Source organism: Geotrypetes seraphini, chromosome 7, assembly GCF_902459505.1.
Source record: "Geotrypetes seraphini chromosome 7, aGeoSer1.1, whole genome shotgun sequence".
Taxonomy (NCBI): Eukaryota; Metazoa; Chordata; class Amphibia; order Gymnophiona; family Dermophiidae; genus Geotrypetes; species Geotrypetes seraphini.
The window spans coordinates 77,115,302-77,136,248 of record NC_047090.1 but is presented as its reverse complement, the minus strand read 5'-3'; the positions used below and the strand labels follow the sequence as shown (position 1 = coordinate 77,136,248).

The 20,947-nt window shown below is 41.9% G+C and overlaps 1 protein-coding gene across 4 annotated transcripts in view; it reads right to left on the bottom strand.

The window, feature by feature from the left end:
- Positions 1-9,045: 9,045 nt before the first annotated feature.
- Positions 9,046-20,947, bottom strand: part of CDIN1 (CDAN1 interacting nuclease 1) — a 375,199-nt gene continuing 363,297 nt past the window's right edge. For 3 of the 4 annotated variants that reach the window (XM_033953116.1, XM_033953113.1, XM_033953115.1), the window contains one exon: positions 9,046-10,188. In XM_033953116.1, the coding sequence (XP_033809007.1) occupies positions 10,035-10,188 (154 nt within the window). In that variant the 3' untranslated portion in view covers positions 9,046-10,034. The remainder of the gene's footprint in view (positions 10,189-20,947) is intronic. The other variant, XM_033953114.1, reaches the window with a different exon arrangement.

Here is a 20,947-nt window from a genome sequence, read left to right as displayed (position 1 = left end):
AAAAGACGCTGCTTCGCGGCCTTCCCATGCTCTGATTTTCTCTGCCGGCGTCTTTGATGACATTATCAGAGACACGGCAGAGGAAATTAGAGCATGGGAAGGCCACGAAGCAGAGTCTTTAGTGTGATGCGGCCACTGCTGGAGCCAGTAGGTTTGACGGTCGTCTCGCGGTGGGAGGGTCAGTGGGATCAGCTGCATGGCGGCGATAGTGGCGGGGGGGGTGAGGGTTCTACTGCACAGGGATGGCTGGCAGGCAGGTTGGCTTTGGAGGGTGCGGGAGGGACAAAGTATGGAAGGTAGTGAGGGGGAGCAGGGAAGAGGGACAGGGAGAGCAGGGAAGGGGTGCTGCTGGACCAGGGGAGCAGGGAAGAGGTGCTGCTGGGCCAGGGGAGCAGGGAAGAGGTGCTGCTGGACCGGGGGAGCAAGGAAGAGGGACAGGGGGAGCAGGGAAGAGGTGGTGCTGGACCGGGGGAGCAGGGAAGAGGGACAGGGGGAGCACGGAAGAGGTGCTGTTGAACAGGGAAGTGGGTTGGGGGAGGGAAATGCTGCTGCTGCTGCACAGGAAAATGGAGGGGGAGGGTATGCTTCTGCTGCTACTGCACAGGGAAGTGGAGTGGGGGGAGGAAATGCTAATGGTGAGAAAAGGGGGCTGGGGCTGAAAGGGAAAAGATGGGAGAAGTGGGCTGGGGGGGTAAAAATGGGTTTGGAACTGGGGCTGAAAATAGGGGACATGTAAGGGAAGGAGGCTTTACTAGCACCCGTTAATGTAACAGATTTAAACACTAGTTAATAATAATATTAAAGTGACAGAATTGCAAGACATCGGGGATAAAGAAGCACTGTGGGTTAATCTGGAAAGAGGGAATGGAAAATATATTTACGTTGGTGTGACATAAAGGCCTCCTTCATTGTTGGAAGAAATGGACAAGGATTTAAAGATATTCGTAAGATAGCTAGGAAAGGGGAAGTACTACCGATAGGTGATTTTAATATGCTGGATGTTGATTGGATCGTTCCTGTTGCAGGGTCGTCTAGAAGCAAGGAGATCTTGGATTTGCTACAGGAAGAATTGTTCCAGTAACCCACCCATTATAGAACTATTCTGAACTTTGTGCTTACAGATGGGGAAAGTGTTTCCGAGGTTTCGGCGGGTGAACATTTGGCATCTAGTGATCGCAGAATGATGAGGTTAAATATACAGTGTGTTCAAATTTGAAGGTTCTAAACTTGTCAAGATGGGGGCATACCTCAAGGAGAAGTTGGATGGGAATAGCTGAATGAAATAGAAAAGCAGTGGGCAAAACTGAAAGGAGCTATTCTAAAGGTAACAAACCTTTACTGTAGGTTAGGAAAGTACATAAAGATAAAAGTAAAAAGAAGGCTACTTTGGTTCTCAAATGTAATAGCTGAAAATGTGAGAGAAAGGGTAGTGGTAAATGAAGTTTGCTTGGAGGAAAATGATATTGTTAGTGGAGTGCTACAGGGATCTATCCTTGGGCCATCTCTATTTAACATCTTTGTGAGCGAGACTGCAGGACTGTCTGGAAAAGTTTGTCTTTTTGTGGATGATACCAAGCTCTGTAATAGGGTAGAAACACCGGAGGGTGTGGATAACATGAAGTGAGATCTGTTGAAGCTTGAAGAATGTTCTGATAATTGGCAACTAAGATTTAATGCTAAAAAAAAAAAAATGTAGGAGAATGGTATAGTAAAGGAGGCAAATAACTTCTGTGCAAAGAACAGCAGGACTTAATAATAATAATAACAATTTATATACCGCAGGACCGTGAAGTTCTATGCGGTTTACAATTATTAAAGATGTTACAGATTGAGTGGAATAAACAAAGTACAGACTTAGTGATTGATAGTTCTAGAGATCGTTTGTTGAGGACTAAAATTGTATAGGTTGGTTTCCTAAGTATTTCAGGAACATATATGTTTTTAGGCATTTCCTGAATTCCCCATAGGTAGTAGGCACGAGCAATTGTTCAAGATCTTTACCCCATAGTGCTGCTTGATATGAGAAAAGATGTTGGTGATGACTTTTAAATTTACAACATCTAACTGGTGGAGAAACAAAATTCGGGTGTGAGCTTCGCCTGTGTCTGTTGGTTGTGAAAGAGAAAAGGTCTGTTATATATTTAGGGGCTAAGCCATAAAGTACCTTGAAGCAAAAACAACCAAACTTGAATTTCACATGTGCCTCCATCGGCAGCCAGTGTAGAAGTCGATAGGAAGATGTTACATGATCAAACTTCTTCAGTCCACAAAGTAGTCTAACCGCTGTATTTTGTAACAGTTGCAATCGCCGCATATTCTTCTGGGGGAGTGCCAAGTAGGCGATGTTACAATAATCGAGTTGACTCAGTATGAGGGACTTAAGGGTGATTGTGTCCATTGTGGGGGAAAGTTATATTGGGGGAGGTTGGAGGGGAGGGGTGTAGTGTAGAGACTCTGTGGAGGGTCTAGGAGATCTGGGAAGGTGAGGCAGAGGAATCTCCCTGCCAGTTCAGCTGATCCTGCCAGGGAGAATCTCCATTAGTAGAGCTGGCAGGAATCCCCAAAACCGGCTCAGCTGAGGGCGATTCCACTGCCGCGATCAGCTAATGGCAAGCCTACTGTTTTTTATTTCACTCCATGGATGGTGGGAGGGGGTCTTTACCACTGGGGGAGTAGAGGGGGTCATACTTTAAATCGTCCAGTGGTCGTCTTGTCAGTTTGGTTACCTTTGGAACACTTAGATGCATGTAAAACAGGTCTAAGTAGGTTCTGCCTTAGATGACCTAGGAAAGCTTCGATTATTGCTGCAGGATGTCCAGGTTTAAGCCCGCCCATAACACACCTCCCAACACACCCCTTTAGGATCTGGACATTCAGCCATTTGGAAGTCCTGCAGGACATCCAGAAAGTTGGTTTTGATTGGTACTTGGACTTCCTGGCTATTGGACGTCCAAGTGCCAACTTAGGCAGGTTTTTGGTTGTTTAAATGTTTTGATTATGAGTCTGATATTGTCAGGTTCACTAGCATCCCCCCCCCCCCCAAAGACTGAATTTTTTTGTGTGGCCTAATGCAAACCATTAAGACCAATACAGTGCAGCTATAACACCAAACATACTTACAAATTCCTCCTCAGTTATGTAAATACCAAAGGTTGAAAACAAAGGTGAACTTATCTGGCCAAAAGAAAGTCAAATTCAAACTCCTCTTACTGATTTACAAGTTCATTCACTCTGTAGCCCCTCAATATCTCTCCTCACCCCTGTGAACTCCTATCTGTACCCTTCTCCATTGCCAACTTCAGACTCTGTCCCTTCCTGCTGCGCCATATGCGCTGGATCAGGCTGCCAGAATCAATACGTCACGCTCCATCTCTAGCAGTATTCAAATCCAAGCTATAAGCCCACTTTTTTGAAGCTACTTTCAACTCTTAACTCACTGTCAGATACCTATATCCATTGTATCATTCCTTCTGCCAGAAACTCCCCAACCCTGTCTGTATAAATTAGTTTGTAAGCTCTTCTGAGCAGGGACCATCTACTGAATGTTAAAATGTACAGCGTTGCGTATGCCTTTCAGTGCTATAGAAATGATAAATAGTAGTAATAAATCCTGACCAATAAATGCCCACAATGGCTGTTAGAACTATATGTAAAACAGAAAGCAAACTAGATGATCAATGACTAATGCTGAAGGGGCAATATATTATTACGATCTTTGAATAGGGAAGCCGTTCCCCATATCGCGAAGGCCCATCTTGCCTCAACTAGAGATTGTGCATTTTTAAAAAAAATTTAGTTCCACGGTTGTGGAATAATTTGCCTATAGAATTGAGAAAAGAAGAATCGTATATAAATTTTAAAAGACATCTAAAAGCGCATTTTTTTTCAATTGGCATTTTCAAATTGAAGAAATGAGTTGGGGCGGCAATCTGTATTTATGTAGTCATTGATTCTTAAGAAATTTTCAGTTTGTTTTTCAGTTAGTTAATTTTTATTATTGATATTTTTATTGTTATAGAATTTTATGTATCTAACCTCCCCCCCTCCAAGAAAAAAACAAAACAATTTTTCTTCCTTTTTCTTTTCTATTCTTGAATGGCGTTCTTTTCAATTGTTCTGAAATATATATTGTAAACAGCTTGGATCCTTTTTTGGCTATTATGTGGCATATAAAATTTTTAATAAACATATCTCATAGAGGGCTTCAAAACCAAATAGACTATATTTATAAAACATAAGAACAAGTGCTGTATGCAAATTGCCTGCGTTTCGTAAATATATTACCTTTTGGGAACAACATTACAAAGTGATTTTACGCTTATATATTTCTCCTACAAGAGCCCACCTGTCGGGGCTTCGACCATCTGCTGCTTGTCCCCGCTGTGACGCTCTTGAAGCGGGTTTGGGACATATGTTCTGGACCTGTCCAGTTATCTAATCCTTTTGGGAAGCTATTTTTCGGTTTGTGGAAAGTATTTGGAATATTGTTATTCGACGTTCCCCTTTGCTTCTTTTTGGGGTTCATCTACATTTTTCACCACGACGACCAGGGACTGTGGTGATAGCCCTCAAGTGTATTCTGTTCAAGTGGCTAGAACCAGAAGGCCCAGACTACGCCCTTTGGCGAAGTCGCCTGATCACCCTTTTGCAGTGGGAGTGGAGAGACATCCAGGAAGCACTTTACAGTGCACCTGGGCGCCCTTTTGGAACACTACGACTTCGGTGGCACGTAGCTGCCTCCTGAACTGTTGATCTATCATTTTGACCCACTTTATGTTTATGTTGCTTGTTTTAGAACTGTTGGGGGTTTTTTCCCCCCCTGCTTGGGAGATATGGGTTTGTCTTGAAGGAGGACTGGGAAGGGGGAGGGTTGGGGGGGAATTGCTGAGCTATCCTTTGAATTTCTCTTGAGCTTACATTGTTGGTTGATGCTTCTTGTTGTTGGTCTCTCTCACCTTTTCTCTTAGTGATGGGACAACTAAGGGGACAGTGGGGTGTAGAAGGTATGAGGAGTTATGTTGAGCTGTTTATTATTGACAAAAACTGAGCATGTTTTTGTATTTCTTACTGCTTTTGTATTTTCTTACTTTAAGCTCAATAAAATATATTTGACAATAAAACATAAGAACATCCAACAAAAAACATTAACTTTTTAGTTTGCTCTCACTGTAATTAAATTTTCTCAATGTCATTTGTCAGATCGAGCTTTCAGTCACCCAGCATAGGCAGGAAGCACGTCCACTTAAACTGTTGACAGCACGACTGTGTTTCTGTTCACTGATCCATCATGCTAGATGGAATTTAATGTGGTGAATCGACCTGCTTTCAATACTGGTATCCTGAGGCAATTTAAAATTTTTGGCCATTTCCTTAGTAATCATGGCAGCAATATATCTTGGTCTTAAATAATGCTTCAACTCTGCTCTAGGAGGATTTGTGATCTTACACATTTTTATGACCTTTAGGGCTCCTTTTACAAAGCCGCGCTAGCGGGGTTAACGTGTTCAATTTTTCATCAGGTACTAACCCCCGCGCTGGCCGAAAAACTACCGCCTGCTCAAAAGGAGGCGGTAGCGGCTAGAGCGTCCGGCGGTTAAGCGCGCTATTACACGCGTTAAACCGCTAGCACGCTTTTGTAAAAGGAGCCCTTAGTATTTTTTGGGGGGGGGGAGTTGTAACTTTTTAAGGGTTTGATTGTGGGTGCTCTAATGGTTTGTAGATATAGTGTATTTGATTGTAAAGTTCTTTATGAGATTTATTTATTTAATTTGTTTTCTATCCCATTTTCCCCAGGGAGCTCAACACAAAAATTCAAAAATATCACTCCAAAACAAAAGCACCACACAAGCCAAGAAAGAAAGCTTATTACTTAAGCAAAAGAAAAGCCTCAGACAAATGGAGAGGTGTACCCACACTCTTCCACCAAAGCATCATAGGCAAAAAACTTTCTTACAAGTTTAAAGTTAGCAGGTGGGAGCAAAACATAGCCGAGAATGATTAATGGTAAAAACCACTGAACACAAATAGGCCAGGCCGATGAACATTTCATGGCCGGTAACCAATGCTTCAGGGCCTTAGTACGTAGGTCCTAGCACAGTCCAGCCCATGTGCCTAAGGCCCCGCCCACAGGATGGGCCTAAGGCTACTGGGTCGATTCCGGTTGGCCCAGATGCCTCAGGTCCTACCTGTGGGCGGAGTTTGAGGCACCTGGGCCAATCAGGCCCTAAAGCCCGCCATTCAAAGGATGGTGGGCCTGCCGGCCAGCCGGGCTTGGGACTCGTCCGACCGGCCAACTGTTTTGAGGTGCCGGGGGTGTGTGTGTCATCGAGAGATCGGCATGGGGGGGAAATTGTGAGGGGGGTGCGCTGAGGGCTGGAGGGCCTGGGATTCCTCCTGCCCGTATCTTAGTGGGGGTGGGGGGTAGGGGCACCATCCTGCCCCAATCGCTGTTGGGGGGGGGAGGTTGTGTCACCGGGGCAGGAGGGCTTGGGCTCCTTCCTTCCCCGATCGTGTTGCCGGTGCTGCTAGGGGTTTTGGTGGGGCATGAGAAGTTGGGATCCCTCCTGCTCGCATCGGTTCAGTGGTGGGGAGGTGATGGATCATGGCAGGGGAGATGAGCCATCTCTCCTGCCGCAATTGTTGCTGGTGGGGTTTGTGTGGATGGAGCTACAAGCTCATACTGGCCTGGCCTTCTGGAGTCCATGGCAGAGACATCTGCAGGAAATCCGACTGAGGTGACCACTTCGATAGTAAAGCACTCTGGAGAGGATACATGTGAACCTTTGCCCATGGGACCACATCTATCATGGCTGCCATGGAGCCTAGCACTTGGAGGTAGTGACACATGGTTGGAGCTGGTTTGGCCAACAAGCTTGTTATCTGGATGCAAAGCTTCTGTCTGCATGCCTCTGGAAGGTAGACATGACCTGCTGCCGTGTTGAAGATGACGCCCATGTATTCCAGGGATTGGGATGGAACCAGCTGGCTTTTTCAGAAATTTACAATCCAGCCCAGGCTCTGCAGGACCTGAATCACATGGGCCACAGCTTGTTCTCTTTCCGGGAATGACAGAGCTTTGATCAGCCAATCATCCTGGTAAGGATGAACCTGCACGCCCATCTTGTGTAGATGGGCAGCTACCACCATCACCATCTGGTAAACCTGAGTCTGATGGTTTTATGTTATGTTCCTTGCCTTGTTTATATTATGTAATCCCTTTTTAATGCTCTGTAAATGCTAAGAAGTTTTGATTTAGTGGTATAACAAAATTTTAATAAACTTGGAGACTTGGAAACAAGGGGAAGAACCAAGAACTGGTAATAGTTTTTCAGATTAATGAAATCTCAAGAACTTTCTATGTTTTGGAAAGATGGGAATGTATAGGTAGGCCTCCATCAAATCCAGCAAAACCAGAAATTCCCCTGGTGCCACCGCTGCTATGACTGACTGAGCCCAAATCTTTGGGCGGCACAAACTCTATGACTTGAATATCTAACAGTCTATGAACTGTAGCTAAGGCCTTCCTTGCTTTCTTTCTTTCTTTATTTGGTCACCCTACTGGGGAGTCCACAAACCAGTCTATTAAGGGCTGGGCAATTTGAGCTTGTAACCTCTCTGAATGATCTCCAGCACCAAACGGTCTGACGAGATCTGCGCCCAATCCTCCACATACTCCAAAAGCCATCCCCCCTATCTTTAAGGGAATTGCTCACTGTGCTTTCTTAGAGTTTGGATATAATTAGAACTGGAGGTTTGGCTCCACCTGGGACCTAAGAATCTCTGTCTGGCTCCCTGAAAGGATCGTTGAGAGGAGATTCTACCTGAGTGCTGTTGAAAGCACATGGAGCCACAAAAATTAAACTGCCCAGAGACTCTAGAGGCTTGTGGTCCACTGTCAGGTAGAAATTTCGGCCAATGATCTGCCACGCTGGTCATGAGATCATCCAGTCCCTTTCTGAACAACATTTGTTCCTTGAAAGGAAGTCTGCTGAAGAAAGCCTTGAAGGAGTTATATCCAGCCCATTGACTAATCTAGAGCATTCTGCGGGCTGAGATTGAATAAGCCAAAACTTTGCTCATGACTCTGATAATATCATAGAGAGCATTGGCTACATAATCCACTCCAGCTAATAGGAGCTGGGGTATAGGCTCGCCCTCAGCCAGCTCAAGCCCCTGCAACCTGGTATGACGTGCGCATGTCATAAAGGAAGCTGTTGCAGCTGCTTTGATTCCCAAGGCTAGCACTTCGAATTGTCTTTTAAGAATCACATCCACACTGTGATATTGCATGCCTCACTCACTTGGTAGGGAAATGCATTTGGTTAACCTGCTACTATTTATTATTTCTATAGCACTGCTCTACCAAGGAATCTACCTTGGCCTGAGCAAACAGTTGCTAACACTCCTGTGCCACTGGATAAGCTGAGTTTTTGTCTTTACTACTTTAAGGGACCCTTGAGGAGCACACCAATGCTTTATGACTAATACACTGATAGGATGTCAGAGAAACGAGGAAGACTGGGTTTGCACTCTGCTCGTTACAGATCAGGGAGCAGAGGGGACCTGCTGGGAGTCCAAGTTTAACTCCTGCAATGAGTCCGTAATAAGCTCTAGCACAGCTGAGGGTCTGAACAGTTGGCATATCATGGGGTCATCCCCTTGATCAAGGGCCACCACTGTATCTTGCACCGGCCTATGATCCTGCATCTCTTGACATGGAGGATTCACTTTGTGACAGTAAAGACATACAAATAGACTCCTCATCATCTAAGCCTCCCTCAGAAAGGCCCACGATCCTGGCTAGGCACTGGCACTGAGACAGATATGCCCTGGGAGCCCAAGGCCCCTCACGTGCCTCCTGGTGCACTGCCAAACTTCCTTTAGGAGTCTCACAGATAAGCTCTCCATATCAGATTGACCACAGAAATTAATTTATCACTCAAATGGATGTCAGCATTAAGCATCACAAGTAAAACGAAAAGGAAAAACCAACAAGACCTGTAGCAAAAACATGACACAAAACAAAAACAGAACTACAGGAAAACGTACAGTGTGCAGGAATTTTATTGAAATAACTAAAACAAAAATCTTAAAACAAGTACTTAAATGACATAAAAAAAACATCCAAAACACTGGTCCTAATATTCATTAAGCACCACACCACAGGCTTTTAGAGTCATATACTCGAATATAGGTTTTGAATCTAGGAAATGTGACTGCTGAAGGCCACAGACTTATCCTAGGGGAAAGGATCATGTAAGACAGCCATTACTGCAGAAAGTAGCTTGGTCTGTATTCTTTGCTCCACTGACACAAAGAGGAATCAAATAGGGGCACATATCATTCTCCTCATCCAGTAGTAGAGAAAGGAACTGTCTGCATTCTACTTGTTCCCTGTGAGATGCCAGGAACAAGGAGGAGAAGATCTATGTGCCTCCTTTTTTCCTGTTTACAAAAAAAGCAGAGAATATCTGAAATTGACTCTATTGCCCAACTTGCAAAGTATAGAAAATAAAAAGATGAGCGGGGTTATTGGCCTTTCTGTTGCCAAAGGACTAAAGAGAGAAGCCATTTGCTCTATTACCTCTGAAGAAGAAAGGTGTCAGAGAAGAAAGGAGCCAGACATGTTGTATTTTTTTGAATGAATAAGTTTAGTTAATTAGGGTGGTTGATATCAGGACTACCGAGCTAGAGGTTATGTAAGACAGGAGGTGTTCACTTTCGCCTTCATGCTATTCTTTTTCCATCAGATGAGAAGCAATTCAGAGGAAGGAAGAGATTATGATTCTGTACAAACTAAGTTACTGATAATAAGCAAGAGTAGTTGGCTTGTTTGCGGATTCACTGTGCTGAAAGGGAAACAGAAACTCCTACTTTTTGTTAAGAAATAGCCATGTGACTTTAGGCAGGTTAAGTTCAATCCAAGTTCAAAACAGTCTTTGCCAGATGTCTGAAAGGCAGGAAAAGGAGTCACTTCTTCCTCACTCCATTCTCTGCTAGCTAGCCTCCCTCCTGAGCTGGACGGCAGTGTAGTGTTAGTGTACCACTGGCAGTATCGGTCCGCTTGAGGTGTGCTGCAAAGTTATAATATCACTGGGAAAACAGTCTTTCAGTAAGATTCCACGTTCTCGATGACAATCCAGCTCTTCAATAAATCCATGCCAGTAGATTACTAATCCATGGCCAAATCTGTAAAATACAATTGAGCAATATAGCAATTAATACATCATATTTATGGGGAAAAGACATATCTGCCTTCTCAGGCCAATGCAAAAAACATGGGCTAAACTTTCTAAGCGACTGTATAAAAACAGCACGGAATAAACAAATAAAGTAAAAACAAAATCTTGGCTACAACATAGTACATGTTCCAGAAAGTAGTTATTTTATAATATTTGTTAAAGGTGTCAGATTCCGTTATTTAGTATATTCATAAATGATCTAGAAACAGGGATGAAGTGTGAGATAATAAAATTTGCGGACGACACCAAACTATTTAGTGGAGCTTGGACTAGAGAGGACTGCGAAGAATTGCAAAGGGACTTGAACAAACCAGTGGAATGGACGACAAGATGGCAGATGAAGTTCAGCGTTGAGAAATGTAAAGTGTTGCATGTGAGAAGCAGAAACCCGAGGTACAACCATACGATGGAAAGGATGTTATTGAATGAGAGTACCCAAGAAAAGGACTTGGGGGTAATGGTGGACATGACAATGAAGCTGACGGCACAGTGCGCAGCGGCCGCTAAGAGAGCGAATAGAATGCTAGGTATAATCAAGAAGGATATTACAACCAGAACGAAAGAAGTTATCCTGCCGTTGTATCGGGCGATGGTGCGTCCGCATCTGGAGTACTGCGTCCAATATTGGTCACCGTACCTTAAGAAGGATATGGCGTTACTTGAGAGGGTTCAGAGGAGAGCGACATGTCTAATAAAAGGGATGGAAAACCTTTCATACGCTGAGAGATGGGAGAAACTTTTATTTCATCATCTCTGCTTCATCTATCCTTTCTATTTCTTTTCTTAGCAGTTTCAAATACATTGAATTCTTCTTACTAATCTGTTATATGCAAATGAATGCAATTATGGTTTCTCTTGTTTATACATCACTATTTTTTTTTTTATTCAATCTTTATGTACTTGAACTGCTTTTTGTATATTATTTATAATATTCAATAAAATTATTGAAATAAAAAAAGAAGAATAAAGTGCAACCAGAGACTGATGAAATTACCAAACAAAGGTAGGAAAATGATTTTATTTTCAATTTAGTGATTGAAATGTGCCAGTTTTGAGAAAGAAAAGATATTGAACTTTAAATGTGAGTGCTGCAGAAAAAATAGAGTACTTGGAGGGCTGCAGAAAAAATAATTAATGTCTTATTAAAGAAATGACAATTTTGCATGAAGTAAAACTCTTTATAGTTTATATATCTTTCCTTTTAACTGTTAAAGGAAAGTTTTATAAACTATAAAGAGTTTTACCTCATGCAAAATTGTCATTTCTTTAATAAGACATTAACTATTTTTTCTGCGGCCCTCCAAGTACCTACAAATCCAAAATGTGGCCCCGCAAACGGTTTGAGTTTGAAACCACTGTTATAGCTAGTAAAGAACCATACATGCTAATGGCCAGAAATTAAAATGGCTCCAGGCAGATTACTTTTTATCTTTATATTTATTCTCTCAAATATTTCATCAAGCTACATTTCTTGAAAACTGAAAAGGACTTAGTGCATATAGCAAATTAAAAATAAATAAATATATATATATATATATAGAGAGAGAGAGAGAGAGAGAGAGAACCATTTTTTAAACCGTTCTTAAGTTGAATTTGTATGTAACTTGGATTCTACTATACTTCCCACCTGCGGCTCCCTTCTCCTTCCAGCTTAATTATTTCTGAGCACAAAACTTGGGGCAGCGGCTTCTATGCGTGTCCCGCGGCTGAACCAGAAGCCTTCCTTCTGATGTTGGAGCTCCTCCCATGTCAGAGGGAAGGCTTATGGTTCAGCCGCGAGATGCGCGTAGGAGCCACTGCCCATGGCTTTATGTAGAGAAATGACTGCGGCTGGAAGGAGGAGGGAGCCGGCTAGAAGATAAACATCCACTAGAGGGAGGCACATACGTGGGGCACAGAATGGAGGGAGAGAGAGGGGCATGTTAGAACTCAGGAGGGAGGGAGTGGGACGTGTTGGGACTCTGGAGGGAAGGAGAGGGGGGTGCGTTTGGACACTGAAGGTAGAACAGGACCCCTGTTTGTAAGTACAAGTCCGACATAAATCAGATGTTTGTAAAACAGGGACTGCCTGTATATATATATAATTCCATACAGTATGTAAAATATAATACAGAACGTGAGAGGGCTTATATACAGTAGATCACAAGAAGAGAATCCCTACTCAAAACTTGGATTCACATATAAAAGTTCCAAATAAGTCTCTACAGAATAATTTCTTTTTAAGCATTCTTTACAGGAACTTATGGAGAACACCTTAGGTCAACACTAATTTTCATCTGTGCTCTTTTTCAAGTTAGGTGCATGAATGTCACATCAGAAAAACAACGAATGTAACAAGAGGGCAGAAATGCTTAAATTTGCAAATTACCTCAAATTATTCAAAGTTGTTAAAATAGCAGAGGATTTAAATTATACAATGGACTTCTAAGACTAGAAGCCTGGACTTTTAAATGGCAGATGACATTTTAAGTGGTCAGGTATAAAGTAATACAAATAAGGAAAAATTATCCCCACAAAATGATGGATTCTGAGTTATGAATCAATACCCTAGATAAGGATCTTGGAGTTATTGTGGGCAATACATTGTAATTTTCAGACTAGGGTGCTGCTGCTAAAAAAAGAAAAAGCAGCAAATAGAGATCTTTCAAGAATAGATGGAGAACAAAAATGGAAATATCTCTAGCTAATCTGATCTAATCTCAAACCTTGTATAATCTGTTTAGTCCCATAATGAGTCTGAAGCAGCTCACAGTAAACCTCACGGGACTAATCTAATCTAGGTTTGTATACCGGATCATCTCTATGTATCTAGAGCTTGACTTGGTTTACAATAAAGGCCCAGATTCACTAAAGATAGTGATTCAATCGCTGTTGGCCGATTCCCTGGCCTATTTTGAAACAGCGCTTGATTCACTATCTTTTTAGCATGCAAATCATTTGCATGCAAACTCCCCTACTCAATTGCTGAGTGAGCGATTGAGTCGGGGCAGAGCCCTGACAGTAGTGACAGGAGAAGCAGCCTCCTGTCACTGCTGTCAGGGCTTCTGTCATCTGCCCGCCCACCAAATGTATGGCAGGAGGGATGCCCGGTCCCTCCTGCTATCAGCCCCTTCCTCCCCTGCGGCTGGCCGAACAACCCCCACCTGCCTAACAGCCACGCTTAAAAATATGGCAGGAGGGATGCCAACTCCCTCCTATCACCAGATAGTGGATGCCCCGTACCTTTAAGTTGGGAGCAGGAGGGGTGCTCAATCCCTCCTGCTCCTCCGGCCCCCTCCAACGCAATGTGGACTTTATCACTCCTATACCCCAATGATTATATTATAGAAATATTGTAGCCGTCTGTCTCTAATTGCTGGTAGAGTGGCAAAGGCATAAATTTAAACATTTGGACTATTCTAGTAAGATGAAGGATAGGCAGTTGGGCAAGCTAAGATAGTTCAGATGAATTGTGATGGGTACAGAATATTTGTGAAACATGACACTAAGCCAGTAGCACCACAGGATGTCAGGTTTTCAGAATATCCACAATGAATATTCATGAGAGAGATTTTCATGCAGTAGATGCTGTATTGATTCCCCCTTTAGAAACTGACTCTCCCCATTACAGGGAAAAGGAGCAAAGCTATGGTAAAAGAATGTGCATCAGGATTTCCTAGTGTATTCTTTATCTCATATACCGCCTTCCCTCTTACAAAACCGTGCAAGAGGTTTTTCGTGCCGCCCGGCACGATGAATGCTTTGTGCTGCTCTGATGGAGTTCCTATAAGCGTCAGAGCAGTGAAGAGCATTCAGTCCACCGGCCAGTGCTAAAAACCTCTTGCATGGTTTTGTAAAAGGGGGGATAATTTGCCTCTATACAATTTGCAAGTTAAGGGATATCAGTGTCACCAAATGGACAGTGGATTTATAAAAGAAAACCCTGTGAAGTCCTCTAGCACTTCCTGCACTGACTGATCCCGATCATGACCAGATTACCTGTACTATTTTCCCATCAGAGGGTTCAGATTTTCAGTTCATGAAGGAGAAAGCATCATTAATCATCATGTGCCATGAAATGTTTTGCAGTATTTCTTTTGGTTCTCCCTACTGACAACTCAAAATGAAATGCCTAAACTACTTTTGGTGTTAATAATTTTAGGACAAAAGTACAAATTATGAGGTTAGATTAATTAATAAAAGGGTCCATAAAAAACAGAACTGCCTTCTACAGTTCCACATTGCAGTGGTCTGGTCCCCCTGGTGTACACACATCTTTTCCCAGATTATGATTTATTAAAGGTTATGGGGGACGTGCCAAAAATAACATTGCTGGATGAGCTGTTGGATAATGTCCATACAAGTGTAAGTTCAATGAGATGTCATGAAACAATTTATATAGCATTGTGCACTTTTCTCACACCAGCAAGGAAGCTGCCTTTCCTCACAATTTTTTTTCCTTAAGAACTAATGAAAATAATGACTAAGGTCAACTTAATACCAGTGCTTTTAAAGCTTTAATAGGTTTTAAAAAAAAAAATTTTGTTCTGTAATGATGGACTAATATGTATTTAAGAATATTCTATGGGCTTTCTTACATGAAGAATTATTTTTTTTTTTAACTATTTAGTTTTTAATGCCAACAAAAAGTGCAATTCAATTTACATACAAATAATAATAATCAAATAAACACTTATAAACAATCAGAATTCTTGTATATTTGAATGAAATAACTAAATTTTCAAACCTGGATTTATAAAAAAAAAAAAAAAGCTCCCATCCCGTTTAGGGGGAGCGTGGCCAAATCGGCCGAAGCTGTTGCTAGGAGGGGCGGGAAGGATAGTTAGGTGAGAATAGAATAGGGAACAGCAGAGAGGGGCAGGCAAGGATAGGGGAGGGGGAGGGGCAGATAGGAGGGCTAATCAAGGACGGGTAGGGGAAAAAGGGATAGCGTAGGGTGGAAGGGAAAATCGTTCTTTTACCTCCGGCATTGCAGGAAGTCTGGAAAAAACTTACTGTTAGTATTTGTATCTCTTCCAGATGAGGTATTAAACTACCAATAAATATTGAAGACAATACTAAACCTTTTCTTTTTTTTTTCTAAACAGAGGCCACTGAAGGTATTTCTATATCCAAATACTCAGCAGTGGCCTATAGTGCTGCCCGATTCAGGAAAAAAAAAATTCAATTCAATTCGATTCGATTCAGCCTATTGAATTGTTTTTTCGATTCGATTCGATTTTCCTGCCCAATTGGGTGTTTTTTTCAAACATCAAACATCATCTACCTGGGCATCCCACAAAAAACAATAAAAAAACTGAGATTAATACAAAACACCGCCTAATTTTCGGATTAAGAAAAAATGCTCACATCAGCCCCTACTATAAAAAACTGCATTGGCTTCCAATAGAAACGCGAATACTATTCAAATTTGCTTGCACCTGTTTCAGGCAAGCCTGGGGACTAGCATCTTCTTACCTACAAACTCACTTCATCCTGCACAACCCCATACGAGCAACCAGAAACAAAAACATCTTTGCATACCCAAAGATTACAGGCTGCAGATACAAATCATTCCTGGACAGAACCTTTAAGTTCCAAGCAAGCAGACAGCAAGTTTGAGTGAAAAACTACATAAACAAAGCCAATCTGTCTTACAGTGCATTCCGTAAATCGATCAAAACTGCCCTATTCGCAAAATTCGTTGACTAAAACTGCCCCCTTCCTCACTAGGACCCTCCCTCACTAGGACTCCCCTCCCCATAAACGCCTTTTCTTCCTCTCAAGAAGCTCCTCATCTATTCAGATATCCTCTACTCATAGAACTCCTACTCATATGTAAGCTCTAAAGTATTCAGGTATTCATTACCCATAGAACTCCAATTAGCACGTTAGTTTCCCATTAGACTATTATATTGTATTAGACACATTGCATGGTATTGTATCTAGTCTTATTGTATTGTATTGTATTTAGACTCACTGTATAGTACTGTACTGTACTGTATTGTATGTAGACTTATTGTTTTGTATTAAGACCTTTTGTTATTCGCTGAATGTCAAGCCTTCTTACAATGTAAACCGCCTAGAAGTCGCCTGACTATGGCGGTATAGAAAAATAAAGTTATTATTATTATTATGTTTATTTTATATAACCTAAATACTTGAGAAGTTAAAAACCTAACAATTACTTGAGAAGTTAAAAACCTAACAACTTATATAAAGAAAAAATGAAAAAAATGAGTAACAACATCAGGTCCTTTGGCCAATGATTGGAGCAAGGAGTAACAACACTATGCTGATCACTTCAGTTTGTGATATTAAGGCTCCAACTCTGTGGCCTTTAAAAGAATACCTGTAAAACTAGCTGAAAGATGCTAGATGTACTTCTTTGAATGAGTGGTGGGTAATATATTTTGCAAATTTGGGTTTATTTTATAGCCTCTTCACCCCCTTTGCCTTCTCCAAACCACACTGGCGCTGTGGTGTAACCAAAATAAACAAACAAAAAAGACTTTTCCTCTCTCTGTTAAATCCTAGCTCACGTCTGCGGTCTAACACCAGCTCTGGCAGGATACACGTTTCAAATCTGACATATTGTAATCACAAAATGGAAAATATAATTAGTTTTTCTACCTTTTGTTGTCTGCTCATTAGTCAAATCTTGTTAGTCCCAGGCTCTGGTTGTCTTCTGATAACTTGCTTGCCAGGGTCTTCTTTCTTCTTTCTCTGTGCTAACCATCTATCTGCCATCTCTGTCCTCCCCTTCCGTTTCCCTTCCCTCCCCGGAGGTCTGGCATCTTTCCTTTTTTCATCTCCAACCACAAATCCACCTTTTATCAACTACCCTTGCATCCAGCATCTCTCCCTCCTTCCTCACCACCCCAAGGTTCACCATCTCTCCCTTTCTTTTCCCAACTACCCTCCTATTACTGCATTACTGCATGCAAGCCTTCAAGGGGGGGACAGGCCTTCAGGGGAAGGTGCAGGCCTTCGGGGGGGACAGGCAGACAGACCTTCAGGGTGGGGGTTGGCACAGGCCTTAAGGGGGGACAGGCAGGTAGGCCTTCAGGAGGGATGCAGGCCTTCAAGGGGGGACAGGCCTTCAAGGGAGAAACAGGCCTTCAGGGGGGACAGGCAGGCCTTTAGGGGTGGGTTGCATGCCCCCCTCCCCTGGTCTGTCCCCTCCTGAAGGTCTGCAGCCGACCCCTAAAGGCCTGCCTGTCCCCCCTGAAGGCCTGTCCCCCCTTGAAGGCCTGCATCCCCCCTGAAGGCCTGCCTGCCTGTCCCCCCTTAAGGCCTGTGCCAACCCCCACCCTGAAGGTCTGCCTGCCTGTCCCCCCGAAGGCCTGCACCTTCCCCTGAAGGCCTGTCCCCTCCTTGAAGGCTTGCATCCCCCCGAAGGCCTGCCTGCCTGTCCCCCCTGAAGGCCTGTCCCACCCCCCCATCCTGAAGGCCTGCCTGCCTGTCCCCCCCTTTGAAAGTCTGTCCCCCCTGAAGGCCTGTCCCCCTCCCTTGAAGGCCTGCATGTCCCCCCCTGAAGATCTACAACCCACCCCTGAAGGCCTACACTCCACCCCTGAAGGCCTGCCTGTCTCCTCTGAAGGCCTGAAACCCCCCCCCCCCCGAAGGCTACACCCCCCCACGGGAAGGCCAAACCCCCTAAAAGGACTGCACACACACCCTCGGAAGGCCTGCATGTTCTCCCTGGCCTCAGGAAACAATTCTCCTAATTTCAGCAGCCTGCAATAAGATTGCTGGTGCTAGCGATCTTTGCAAGCTGCCTTATGGCTTAGGAGCTCTCTTCTCTCTGCCGTGGTCCCGCCCCTTCTCTGTCAGAGGAGGGGCGGGACTGTAGCAGAGAGAAGATGCTCTGAAGCCATATGGCAGCTTGCAAAGATCGCTATCTCCAGCGATCTTATTGCAGGCTGCTGAAATTAGGAGAATTGATTCCGGGAGGCCAGTGGGGAAGATGGACAGTACAGCAGCGGGAGGCCAGCGGGTAAGCCACATCCCGACTGACCCTCCCCGCTCACCCTCTAAAGCAAGAGCGGCAGGCCAGCAAGAGGCAGTGCTGCCACTCCTGCTTCAGGGGGGATGGTCAATCAACGAATCGGGAGGCCGATTTTTTGTCCTGGTAAATCGATTTGAATCGATTCACTCGATGCAAATCGGTGAATCGATTCAAATCGTGAATTGGGCAACACTACTGGATACCAGTACTGAATATCCAAGTATTAAGTGACCACCAAAAATTATCCAGGTACTGCCAATATTCAGCACCAGCATCTGGATAGCTATCCAGGAAAGTAAGGACAGCTATTTTTCTAACTTGCCTGAATAGTTATCCAGACACTGATATTGATAATTTCTGTCTTTGTCTTAGCTTCAACCTCTACCATCTCAAAACTTAGCTTGCTATTTACTAAGCCGTATTATGGCTATTTAGCAGCTTAATGCAGGATTTTTTTTAGCACAGTGTATAAGTATTAATTGAGCTATGAAGCATGCAATAAAGTACTTTATTAAAATTTAACTCTTGATTCTCAAAAATCAAGTTTCAAGTTTAATTATTCTTAATGAATCGCCTATTTTAAATCACTAAGCGATGTACAAAACCTTAATACATACAAATTAATACCTAAATACATACAAATTAAATATTAGTGACAATTTAAACTGAATTTTGTTAAAGATAAAAAAATTAACATACTAAAGTACATGCGTATAATAAAATGTTAGTTGGGGTAAAAAGACATAATTGAATTGTGAGGATAAATGGGGAAGAAATTACAATAATTGGACAGGAAAGATAAAGTAATAACAAGGGAAAAACAAATAGGAGGGGGATATATATTTAATGATAAAAAAAGAATAATAAAATATTAAGAATCATATGCATCTTTAAAAAAAAACGATTTTAGTGTTTTTTTAAAAATGGTTAAGTCTTTTAATTCCCTAATGTGTTGCGGAAGGAGATTCCAAGACTGAGGGCCAATAACAGAGAACATGTCGTTTCGCCTAGTTCCAATCACCTTCAACGAGGGAACCGAAAGGAGGTTGGAAGAAGTAGAGCGGAGTGAACGAGTAGTATTATAAGGGATTAACCATCTATTGACGAATTGTGGCTCAATAAAAGTGACGGCTTTAAAAACTAAAAATAATAGTTTAAACAAAATACGGTAATTTACCGGAAGCCAATGAGATCTAATTAGAAGGGGAGTGACATGATCATATTTTTTTGCGTTGTATAATAATTTCACGGCAGTATTCTGAATTAATTGTAGCCTTCTTTTTTCCTTTTGTGTTATGTTAATGAGAAGGGAATTACAGTAGTCTAATTTTGAAATTATTAAAGAATGGATCAGGATATTTATTGATTCAGGTTTAAGAAATCTGGAGAGGGAGCGAATAAGACAAAGTTTGTAAAAACAAGTTTTAACAGTATTACTAATATGATCATGATAGGTAAGTTTGTCGTCAATCAAAATGCCTAAGATTTTTATAGTAGTAACCAAATCTAATACAGTGTTATTAATGGAAATTGGAGCAATTAATTTAGTGTCTTTTTTCCAAGGAAAGAGCATTGTTTTTGTTTTTTTGAGATTTAAAGCTAATTTGTTTGAGAAAAGCCAATCTTTTATCGAGAGAAGTTTATTGTTAATATCTGTGATATGATCCAAATTTTCTGGGTCTAAAGGGTGAATTAGTTGTATGTCATCAGCATATGCAAAAGTAGTAAAACCTAAAGACTGTGCTAAATTTAAAAGTGGAGAGAGAAATATATTGAAGAGAAGGGGGGAATCCCGTAATTTGTAGAATAACTTTCGGAAGTATTATTGTTAAAGCTGATGACAGTGGAACGATTTGCAAGAAAAGAGGAAAACCAATCCAAAACTTGGTCTTTGACACCAATTGAGTGTAGACGATCCAAAAAAAGGTTATGATCTATGGTGTCAAAAGCAGCTGTTAAATCTAGGGAGATTAAAATAACTGATTTATGGTGGTCTAAAAAATAATGAATGTTGTTAGTCAGACCAATCATTGTATATTCTGTACTGTAAAATTTACGAAAACCGGTTTGGTGTGGGTGAAGTACATTGGTTGTTTCTATGAAATCGGAAAGTTGTTCGAAAACCAGTCTCTCAGTAATTTTAGCTATGAATGGGATATTTGTGATAGGACGGTAGTTGGAGGTTTCATCTGGAGAAACTTTATGATCTTTCAAAATAGGAAAGGTAATGGATTTTTTCCATTCCTGGAGAAGGGAGGCCGTAGATAAACTATGTTGTATTAGAGATAGAATAAATGGGCCTAGACAGGGAAAAAAATTTTTAAGATAATATGGAGGTATTATTTCTTGGTGAGTTCCCTTTAGGTTAGTTTTACTTAAAATGGATTCTATATCAATTAATGATGGAATTTTAAATTTTGAGCATTTGGATGTGGGAATATAAAAAGAATTGTCATTGTCTGAGGGTTGGAAGGGTAAAGTTGGTTGAAAAGTATTACGAACTAGATCCAGTTTAGTGGAAAAATAATCCGCAATATCTTGAGATGAAAGAGCTCATTTTTGAGCAACATTATTATTAGACAAAGGGGAAATAGATTTTACTAGTGAGTATAAAGCAGATGGGTTTCTAGCTTCAGTTATTTTTTTATTAAAATAGTTACTTTTGGCAAGATTGATTTTTTGTTTGTAAAAGAAAGCGTGTTCTTTGTATTTATAT